Source organism: Aplysia californica, unplaced genomic scaffold (genome assembly GCF_000002075.1).
Source record: "Aplysia californica isolate F4 #8 unplaced genomic scaffold, AplCal3.0 scaffold01030, whole genome shotgun sequence".
NCBI classification, from domain to species: Eukaryota; Metazoa; Mollusca; class Gastropoda; order Aplysiida; family Aplysiidae; genus Aplysia; species Aplysia californica.
Window position 1 is genome coordinate 18,884 of NW_004798300.1, and position 11,631 is coordinate 30,514.

Sequence of the window (11,631 nt, forward strand, 5' to 3'; positions counted from 1 at the left end):
CTCAGTCATACAAAGCAAACAAGGAAATCTTTTCTGTTTCTAGTAGACAAACTACCGACTACTGGAAAAATGCTCGTGAAGACGCCATCTCTCAAGATGTTGCCAATTACTGTAAGCCCTCCTACTCCCTCTCAAGTACGCTATACCGTCGCCACAACAGTCTTCAAGGCAAATACATGGCCACCAACAGCTAGACGCACACTGGCTCCTCTGACCAGAACAACCCAGCCCAGGTCATGTGGACTCACAGTCGTGTTGAGAAGCGCTGGGCTAAAACCCACTTGGAGAGGCACGGAATAGCAGATACAATTCTCAACGATTCTCAACACTCAAGTCCACTATCTCACATCCCCAGCCATCATAGGAAGCAAAACATCGCGCCGTGGAAATAAACCACTGGCAACAAACAGTTGCAGTAAATTTTGTTGTTTTTTAAAACAATCAACAGATCAGAAATTTTGTGCGAGCTACGAGGAAACAAAAAAAGCTGACAGATCCACACAGAAACGTCTGCGGCAAATGCGAGACACGCGCACCTCACAATATCCTCCAACTTTGCGAAAACAAAATAACAGAAGGAAAATTGAGTACATGGTGAAAAAAAGTATTTATTTCAGTTAGTGGTAGCAAAACAAGAGTACTTGTCACATGTCCATTTCTACAGCGCACGATATAGCACGGCTCTGCCACATGCTCCAGGTGTACATGCCGCACTGGTCAGCCCAGGAGCCGTGCCCAAACAGCAAACAGCACCCAATTGCCGACACAGAAAACAGCAACAATAGTTTACAAAAAAAAAATTTTTTTTTAATTAAAAAAAATAAAACTACTTCCAGAACGACGTTACAAAAACACCCAAATTTTTTTTTCAGAATTTGAAGAACAAAAAGTTCTTTCGAAAACAACTGTGTACCTTTACAAAATACCACATTCATTCATCTGATCAACTCTTGTATGAGAACATGTGTGAATAAATCAATGAATGAAGGCAAACAAATACAACTTATGCCCAACATGAAAAGACCACAATTGTTGTACTGTACCTTACCAATCACACACAAAGAAAGAAACAGAAAGAGAGAGAAGAAAAAAAACAAACAAACAAAAAACTCACAGATTTTTTTTTAAAAAGCTTCAGGCATGCCAACTGACTTCACAGTCAAGAGAAGAACTTTGAGCCAACAACTGCTGTGAAATGATGCTATAGTTAAAAACTCAAACAAACTACCTAAGCAAGGACATGTCCATCAACTGATCTGCTGTAGAGTTATTTAAACAAACAAAAAACAAAAAAAAAAAAAAAACCAAAAACCCACCTGAAAAACTAAAAATCCCCTCCCCATCCCACTGGCGAAAAAAAACCCAACCTGCCTGACCAATACTATAATAATATTACTCCAGTTGTCCACTAAAGTCGACAATTCATAATTAGAATAATCATAATTAATAATAATAAAAGGAGGAAATAGGATCAATAGCCAACATTTTTCAAGTAGTCTTTCATTCCTTCTACAGCAGTGCACACAGTCTGGGTCTTCACCTCTGGTGTGTGGTTTAAGCCGATGATCACCCCGGTAGCTGCAGACAAACAACAAACATGGTTTAGGAAGAGTTTTAAGGCACTTGCAAAACAATTAAAACCTGTATAAGTGTAGTAGAATAGAGTAAGAAACAAAGAGAAGCACGTCGGCACAATAATGGTCATTTAGTGCTGGTTTGTTTGTTTTAGTAGAGGGTTTTACGCCGCTCCCAACTGCATAAGGTCATATGAGTGCCAGAAGATTAGGTGTGTTACAAGAGAGTAACAAAACATAAAAAAGAAGGAGGAGAGATAAGGACGATAGATGTTTGATAGGAAAGAAGAAGCAAACCACACCAGAGCACCTGCCAACCACCCACAATGGTCATTTAGCGCTGGGAAAAGGTCAGACGAACAGACAGACAGAAACAACAGAAGCAAAGTAAAGAAGAAGAACCTACCAGAGGGGCCCACCAACCTCCCACCCGAAGAATAGAGAGAGTAATACGTGTAAAAAAGGAGGAGAGAAAGGACAATAGATGTAAACCACACCAGAGCACCCACCAACCACCAACACAAAACAGACACACTTGAATTTTTCCTGCCAGTTTTTGACTTGTTTGTTTGAGTACAGAGAAACATCGACACAATAATGATCAGTTTCTTTAGTTCTAGTAAGAGTTTTACGGCTCTTGCAACACAATAAGGTCATATAAGCGCCGGAGATTAGAGGTGTTACAAGAGAGTAACAAACACAAAAAAAGGAGGAGAGATCAGGACGATAGATGGTCGATAGGAAAGAAGATGCATTAGTGTTCATAAGTGTGCGAGCCCTTAATCAGCTGCTTACATTGTATGTTTCCAGCGAAGCCAAGAATGTTTCTTAGGGTCTGCTGGGCTAATAATAGACTTTGTACAATGCATTGTACAAGTTTAGTTTTAGTAGAGGTTTTACGGCGCTCGCAACTGCATAAAGTCATATGAGCGCCAGAAGCTTAGAGGTGTTACAAGAGAGTAATAAACATAAAAAAGAAGAAGGGTAGATAAGGACGATAGATGTTTGATAGGAAAGAAGGAGCAAACCACACCAGAGCACCCACCACCAACCAACACAAGAAGACAGATACACAAGACAAAGACATGACACAAGAAAAAGACAGAGACGCAACACAAGAAGACAGATATACAAGACAAAGACAAGACACAGCACAAGAAGACAAAGACACAGCACAGCTGCCCACCTGTCAGAGATATGACCAGACTGTAGTCGTTCCAGTCCGGGCTCTTGCCTTGTAAGAGCAAACTGTCTACATCCAGCTTGAGGCACGTAAACTTGGCCTGTCCCAGCTGAAAAGACAGACAACAAAACATTTTTTAAAAACAATAATAACACACAAACACACACATACACACTCACGAACACATAACACACACACATGTACGCCAAACACACACACACACATACATACACATGCACACACACACATCTACTTGCTTATCACACGTGCACACTTACACATCGTCAAGAAATGAGCATAAAATAATATACACAATGCAATTCACAAAATACATAAATGGATACATAGTCAAGACGAGCTCAAAAGGATAGTCAGGAAACAAGTCTTCCATTTTTCTATACAAAATCCTTCAAATGAGCTTGATTTTGTATGAAATGATACTACCTGATAAAAAATAAGCTTGTTTGATAGTTTTGAATACCATTGTCCAGTGTCAAAGAACAATTTGAGTGCAAAACATTCAGAAATTGACCTATATTATCCCCTTTCGAACCTCAGGTCATTCATAACAACAAGAGCGTCCAGAAAGGTTATTCAAATGGCGTAACTACTCGTAATGTCTTTTATCAGCTTGTGAGAGGGGGTTATTCAAGTGTTTGTGACATTTTATAAATAGAAAGCTAAGAACGATAGAGCGTTATTTTCATCATCAATTAACACACCCCCACAATATTCACGGCGAAAACACACGTTTCCCGGCGCGCGAACTGTACACCAACAGTACACACTGAGTGACCCCCGCGGCCTGCAGGGCACGTCTGACGTAATCGGTTGCTGATAAAATTCGCATCTCAGCACAGACGCAGGACAAGAGTTAAAACTCGAATCATTTCCATTCTGCTGGCACCTTTCCCTCGGCATCCCGACTTTCGACACACACCGCTACAACACAAGCAAGGGGCCACAAACTCACCGTGATGCCGTTGCCGTAGACACTCTGATCCCCAGTAGAGATGATGTTGACCGCCTGGGAGATCTGTTCCTGGGTGATGTTGAAGGTGCTCTTGTTTTCGCTCTCGGCCCAGCAGCCGCCCTGGCGACCATAGATGCCTGCGTAGGTGCACTTGGCCGACCCATCTTCAAGGCTCTTCACGTAGGCGTCCCAGCTCATGTTGCTTTATGGGAGAGGATCTGGAAGAAAACAACAAGTGTTCTTCAAAAGACGTAAAAGAAAACAACAAGTGTTCTTTGAAAGATGTGAAAGAAAACACAATAAAAAAATGTTCTTTATGAAAGATGTGAAAAAAAGCACCCAAAAATAAATCCTTTATAAAAACTGTTCTATTAATATGAAAGACTTTAAGGAAAGCAACCCCCCGCCCCCCTGCAAAAAGTTCTTTATGAAAGATGTGAAAGAAATTTTTAAATGCCATTTCAAGTGACAGATGTGAAAGAACACCTCCCTCCCCAAGAAAGATCTGAAAGAAAAAAAGACAACAAACAAAAAAGTTTTACGTAAAAGATGGGGGGGGGGGGGTTTGTTTTATATGAAAAATAGCACCAAATGAAAAAGGTTGTTTTCTTGCTGAAGAGAAGCAGGATGACAAATGAATGGTGATCTTTCCGTGTGGGACCAGAGTGGGGCACACACATGTTACAGCTCATTTTCTCACAGTACAAACATCCAGAAGAAAGGAAGAGAGGGGGGAAAAAACAATTTTTAAAAACAACAAAAACGATTGCAGTAAAGACAGTTCTAGAGGATGAAGCATGTTGAGAAATCAAAAGTAATGTGTGTGTGTGTGTGTGTGAGTGTGTGTGTGTGTGTATGTGTGTGAGTGTGTGTGTGAGTGTGTGTGTGTGTGTGAGTGTGTGTGTGTGTGTGAGTGTGTGTGTGTGTGTGTGTATGTGTGGAAAGAGCGAGGAAGACAGGTGGGGAAAAAATGGGGAAAAAATAGTCAACCCATCCAGTGGCTCCCTCTCCTCGGAGGCTAAGGAAAACAACCCATTTCGTACAACTGTCATTTTATCTTCATGTTTGTTTGAGTTGGTGTTTTACGGCACTGTTGACTCAGTTTTGGCCACAACTATACTTACAACTTACTGTCAAAATGATAAGGTAACGAGCCAGTCATGAGCAGAACTTGAGCTTCCACATGAGAGTACAGCATGCATGTAGCGATCTACAGTGTTTTAGTAAGTGTTTTACGGCACTAGCAACACAATAAGGTCACATAAGTGGCAAAGATTAGAGGTGTTACAAGAGAGTAACAAACACAAAAAAGGAGGGGAGAAAAAGACGATACATGTTTGATAGGAAAGAAGGAGCAAACCACACCAGAGCACCCACCAACCACCCATAAATCCGGGACAGCCCCAGGAACATCAAGACATTCATTTTGAACTCCTTTGTAAAAAAAAAAGTGTTTCAAAAGACGTCTCAACCAATTCCCCCCCCCCCCCCCTAAAAAAATGACACGGCTGACAATGGCAGAAGTAGGACCTACAAATTGTCTCCTTAAAATTCAAACCACACGCAACTTGCAATGCAATACCTTTTTGTTTCTTTCGTTTGTCTTTCAGTTTTACGTTATGTATCAGGGAATAAAGAAAAAAGAAAAGCAGACGTACAGTTAGACAGACAGACATATGTGAGGCAGCGTGGTGGAATCAGGCTCTCGTCAATTTTCGGGCATGTAGAGTTATTGGTATCATCTTAAAGCGTGTTCACTTGTCTTTATTTGGATGAAAAAAATATCCATTTATCTTGAATACAAGTGGAGATATTTGCAAATGAAGGAGGTGGGGGTCACCTGTTTTCAGAGGAAAAATTAGTGAGAAAATGGCCGCCAAAGATTGGTTATTTCCTTAGCTTAAGTTAAGAGTCCGTTGTAACTGAAAATTTGTATTTTTTGTGCCTTTCACCAATGTTTTTCAGAACAATCCACACAGAAATGGGTTCTTTAAAGGGCATGAAAGGTGTTGGGCCATAAAACAAAAATTTTATAAAAATTCACAAACCTGCGGAAAAATGTAGGTTTCTTCAATTTGATTATTTTGACAAGACCCTGATTCCACCACACTGCCTCACATATGGGCAGTAGAAAAACTGATATATGGAGACAGACTTTCTGCATTACATTGAATGTAAGAAAACGTAAAGGCAACAGATCAACTACATGTAAAAACAGAGACGAAATCTGCTCAATGGAGAAGCTATGTAGCTTCTGTAGACTTCCAACCTGATCTATGCTAAAAAAATCTATGCTTAAGAGGAACATAGATACACACACACGCACACACAATCATACACAAAACACACACTGTATACTCTCTCTCTCTCTCTCTCTCTCTCTCTCACACACACACACACACGCACCCACACAAACTCAAAAAACAAAAAAAACAGAGGCCGGTGACACAGGCTGAGACTTGGGCATGTACAGATGTATTTTTGCAGCATCACAACCACTGAGCAACGACAATACCACAACATCAGTACATAATCTCATGGATGTCTCTAGAATGTTCTCGGGTGCTGGAAGTCAACACGCCAAATGGCATATTACTTACTACCATGGTAATAAAAACTTGTTGAATTACAATCCTTACCACCCCCCAACCCCCCCATCCCGCAAACACCACATATATTTGACTCATCAACAAAAAAAAGGGTAATTTTATAGAAATAAATGTAGGTGTTTTTATGTCCCCATCGACACAATTTAGGTTGTTTAGGAGGCGGGCTTCCAATCCTGCCTGTCATGGCCACCCTGTGCAGAAAGGAGAGGGATTGAACATACCAACAGACAACAGAACAACCAAGACACTCCATAAAACTTTTCTCCCTACTCACGAATCAAACTCAGGGACTTGTGTGTGCAACAGCAAGGCGTCTAACCGCTACACCACAGACGCCAGTGATTCCACTTTGAATAGCGGGGAAAACATTTTACCGTCATTCTTCATCACCGAAGACGCCATTCTTCATCACCGAAGACGGGAGATGCGAGCAGCAGTATTTACAAGTCCATGTATTATTTATTGCAACATCAGAGGAGAAGAAAGTGCAACTGGACACACACAAGGACGTTCAAAGACTGGAAGCCTTTTTATCCAACAGTGGCGCCAAGGACCTTCGCTAATACAGAGGAGTGCTCAGCGACTGCTCACTAAACTCTCTCCAGCCCTGTTTCAATATCAGCATATCACAATTGTAACTGTTTTTATGTCCCAATCAATAAGATTTAGATCATTTTTGTGTCAATTTAAAAATATCAAAAACAATGAAAAGAGATCTTCTCTATGGCCATGAAGAGCCCCTGCTAACTACAAGGAAACATTGAAGGTCCATCGGAGCTGAAAAACTGTGTCAGTCTAACACCCTGTTCAACACTTTTAGGTGATGTAAGAGGCAGGACCTCCGAACTGAACGCTCCACAGTCCAGTAAGATCCCAACTGAGCTAATGGAACGTCCCTGCCCAATGGAATTTGACGCAGAAGCTAAAAGAACGCTAAGTAGTACGGACAGACGTCTAGACTCATTTACCTGTACAGGCCCGGATGGAAAGAATTTGAAAGATGGGAGGGTATGACGACATACTTATTCTTTTAACCGTAAATGGGAGGGTGTGATGACATACTTATTCTGTAAACCGTATATGAACAATGAGGGTACTCCTAACACGATCATTCGCCCCCAGATAGATTGATCCAACAGCCAACTATTTAAACAACAAACACAAATGCAACTGAACCAATAAAATTTGCACATTCTCCCAAATACTCATGCTGCACACCATTAAAAAAATGTCCTATGCCCCCACCCCTCCACCAAATAAGACGGTTTGTTCAGGGGTTGGGTTTTTCCCCTTCTCCCACAATGTTAACAATTACAAAGATAAATAAACAGCAGCCATTGGGAGAGAAAAAAACAACCCACTGATGCAGCAGCAGCTCAAATTAGCACCACAAAGCAGAAACTTGCGTATTCTGTGACACCATGAATGTATGAATCATTTGCAACTAACCTGATCTTACTTTATTAAAAACAAATTTTTTTTTCAAACCACAACGAAAGAAAGGAGAACAGTGAAAACACGGCTACTTGACTACACATGTCACACGGAATGGCCCTGCCTGCGCTCACGACAGGGAAAGTGAACAACACATTCAAATTTGTTCGTACACACGACGACGTAACTCTTCACAACACGCAACTAACGGACAGAACATAAAAAACCAACAAAACAAACCTCTTCCAGCGATGACAGAAACACAAAACAAAACAAAATAAAAATGTTTGCCTAAATCATTATCCTTCATTCTCCATCAGGGAAACAGACAAATTTATACAAGTGCTGGAATTTGGAGAAAAAAAAACAAAAAAATGTTTTTTCCCCGGAAAGAAATATTACAGTCTTTTTAAAAAAACAAAATCACAATGATTCAACCGAATTCGTTATTTTTTCCCCCCTCATTTCTTCATTTGCGAGCAGGCTAAATGTTGTTTCCAGCTAAGTAGTCCCTGAGGTCCTCCACTTTCTTGGTGCAGTCTCTCTCCGCCGGCCCGCAGATCCCACCAATGAGCACGCACGTCTTGCCCAGGCAGGCGTGGAGCAGATACTTCTGGTCCTCCTGGGGGGCTGTGCGGCACTTGGCCGTCACCGAGTCGCTCTGGAAGCGGATCACCGTGTACTTCTGGCCCCCGATGTGGACCCCTTGCTCAAAGCTCTGGGAGCGCAGCCCGCTGACAATGGCCGCCACTTCCTGGGGAGTGGCCTTCATCAGGGGCGAGGCGGCCCACACGTTGCCGTCCTGGCCGTAGATTCCGCCCATCTGAATACCCGAGCTCAACATGTGGTCCACATAGGCTTGCCAAGCGTTTGCCATTTTTGCTTTTTGGGGTTGCAAGAATTGTTTAGAGCTGACTTAAAAAAGCTCTCCCGCCAAAAGGATGAAAAGTCTCTGAAAGTATCAAACAAAGAAAAACCTTCATTAAAACTCTTTCAATTCTCACACCATGACTCAGGTCTACTTAACATTTTTAAGGCTCTAAATACAATTACTTAGCTCTTGCCAAAGTGAACCAGTCTCTAGCAAAGTAAATCATTTACCCAAAGTGACTCTGTACAATTCGTCTCAGAGGAAATGAGTGAATAACTCAACTCACATTTATCCTTCTGTGAAGTGGTCATACTGTATTTATCATTGTCTTCACTTCTTGGGCTGGGCAAACTGGATGGGATGGGACAACTCAAAGTGGGTGGGGGGAAGGTGGTGCATTCACCGGTGGTGGTATGGGGGGGGGGGGGTGGGCACGCCAGTCCAACAGGGACATCATGAGGGTTTTGGGAGGAGTTCAAGTTGGGCAAATTTGACTAGACAAAACAAAGTTACAAGAATTTTCACTTGTTTAAAACGCGATCAATAAAACTTTGAACTGTAATTACAGAAAAATGCTTCACAAATTTAACAAAACATGCCTTTTCTTATATCAGCTTGAACAGTCAGAAGTAAAAAAATACAGCAAAGAAATTATTCATTAAGGTGAAATTAAGCAAGTTATGCATTTAATTTATGTACACAAGTACACATTAGGTGTACATACTATTGTATTACTTAAAGAAATAGCTTCGCAGAGAAAAGCAAAATTAATCTTTATTTTGCAGTTGTCAGGTAAAGCGGTTATGAAAAGTTTTAATCCAAGAAAAGCATTTAAGTTAAGCGGAAGTTACAAAAAGCGCATCCCAACACAACAAAGACAAGTTAGTGCATGCGTAAAAAAACAAAACCAAGGTAGAAGCAAGAGGGGAAAGAAAAACAGAAGAGCATGCCTGTGGTGGCCTCGTGCACATCAACGCTCACACCCAGGACAGTCAAGCAGGGGAGCGCAACGCATTCAAAGGGGAACAAAATTGGGAAAAGCTTCTCAAAGGGGAACAAAATTGGGAAAAGCTTCTCAAAGGGGAACAAAATTGGGAAAAGCTTCTCAAAGGGGAACAAAATTGGGAAAAGCTTCTCAAAGGGGAACAAAATTGGTAAAAGCTTCTCAAAGGGGAACAAAATTGGGAAAAGCTTCTCAAAGGGGAACAAAATTGGTAAAAGCTTCTCAAAGGGGAACAAAATTGGGAAAAGCTTCTGCAAAATTCTAAAAAAACAGCAACAAAAAAACACCCAAGCAATAAAAAAAGGAAAAGACAAAATGGTGCAGAAGTTTCTGCTCAAGTGAGAGGTTCACATCAGTTGCAACACATGACAATACGGTCGTATTGGTGACGAAGATTAGACGTGCTACTGTTACAAGAGAGTAACCAACACAAAAAGGAGGACAGACATGGACCACGGATTGTTAGATAGGAAAGACGGAGCAAACGACAGCAGTGCACCCGCCAACCATCCACATGAAGAAGTTAGGAAACAGGCATGGGTACAAAGTCAGTATGGACTATATATATAACACAGTGAGGTAGGTGGAACAATTCTACTTGTTTCGGAAACTAAAGAGAGAAAGTTACTACATGTCAGAAAAATGATACTGAGATATGCCACACAAATACTGTAAAGGTGTGCAAGTTTATTATGTGTTACAATACAGGGTGCTTGTGAACATTGAAACAAAAAAACTAAACTATGGAAAGAAAATTCTTTAAAAAAAATAAAAATAATGAACAGTCACACATTATTTTCCAAACAACCATAAACTGCAAACAGGTATCTTTTTATACACCCCCACAGACAACAGTTTAGTTCATATATGAGACAGAATTCCAAATCTGCCTGTCAGAGCCAACCAACCCCGAACTGAGAGGGATACAACATCCCAGCAGAAAGACACAGCGAGATATTTTTAAAAATGCCCTCGCTCAGCAATCCATCTCGGGTCTCCTGCATGCAACAGCGGAGCAGCTAACCACAGAGGACAGCATTTAACCAAATGACAAAGCAATGAAAAGCCCGAAGCCTCACAGGACCCCCATGGACGTTGCTGTCGTCCAACCAACCAACATGAAATACAGATCAATATTCAATGAACATTCAAACATATAAAAACAAAACCAGCAAAAAATAATAAAGCTTCGTACAAAACCAAAAAAAATTGGTAAATTGCTGCACTTTTCCCAAACTCCCGTCTACAGAATACACACAGAGAAAACAACAGATGGAGAAATAGAGAGCATGCTGTTAGTAGTGGCATAACCAAAGACTTGAACTATAATATCCTAGACCGGGCACTCAAGGCGGCAACTCTTTGGGCACTCATGGCTGCAACTCTTTGATCGCTGTCAAAATAAATTCACTTCACCATGGTCACAGAAATGGGAGGGCAAAACACAGCCTCAAGTGCCCAGTCTGGAATATTCTACTAGCCACAAGTGTACACATCAAACAAGACTACACAATAGTACTTAGATACAGAAACTACTCAGTGACACAAGATTTGTGTAGCAAAAACATCATGCAAGTTGTTAAAGTAGTGAGTGCATGCTGGCAGAGTGCATGCTGGCAGAGTGGCATGCGAGGAGAGAGTGGTGATTTACCTTCCACAGTGGGGGGTGGGAGATCTCCAACCATCGTTGGCCCAAATCTCTTGTCAGCAAAAATTCTCTTGTCTCCAGCAGGGCAAAAAAACACTACACAGCCACTTCACTCATTCCATAACAAAATGCTCCATGTGTATATATAATGTTGACAGCATCTCTGAGAAGCCCGCAACTCAGAATCTAGGCCATCAAACACTTAAGTGATGTTGACAAATTTTAACAGAACTTTGCTCGTTCTCTTTTGGGGGGTTTTGTGTTTGGTTTTTTTTGGTTTTTTAGTCTTTTGTTATGTTTTTTTGTTGTTTTGTTTGGGGGGTTTTTGGGTGGGTG

At 41.2% G+C, this 11,631-nt stretch overlaps 2 protein-coding genes across 2 annotated transcripts in view; both read right to left on the reverse strand.

Moving 5' to 3' along the window:
* Window positions 1–588: 588 nt before the first annotated feature.
* Window positions 589–3,948, reverse strand: LOC101851309 (profilin; the record flags this gene model as incomplete). The annotated part of the gene is given in 3 exon segments (XM_013089732.2): window positions 589–1,578; window positions 2,761–2,866; window positions 3,731–3,948. Coding segments are annotated over 3 exon segments (411 nt in total). The 3' UTR covers window positions 589–1,471.
* Window positions 3,949–6,183: 2,235 nt separating this feature from the next.
* Window positions 6,184–11,631, reverse strand: part of LOC101851087 (profilin) — a 28,356-nt gene continuing 22,908 nt past the window's right edge. Inside the window, exon 2 of the mRNA XM_013089733.2 lies at window positions 6,184–8,725. Coding sequence (XP_012945187.1) covers window positions 8,258–8,650 — 393 coding nt within the window. The 5' untranslated portion in view covers window positions 8,651–8,725 and the 3' untranslated portion in view covers window positions 6,184–8,257. The remainder of the gene's footprint in view (window positions 8,726–11,631) is intronic.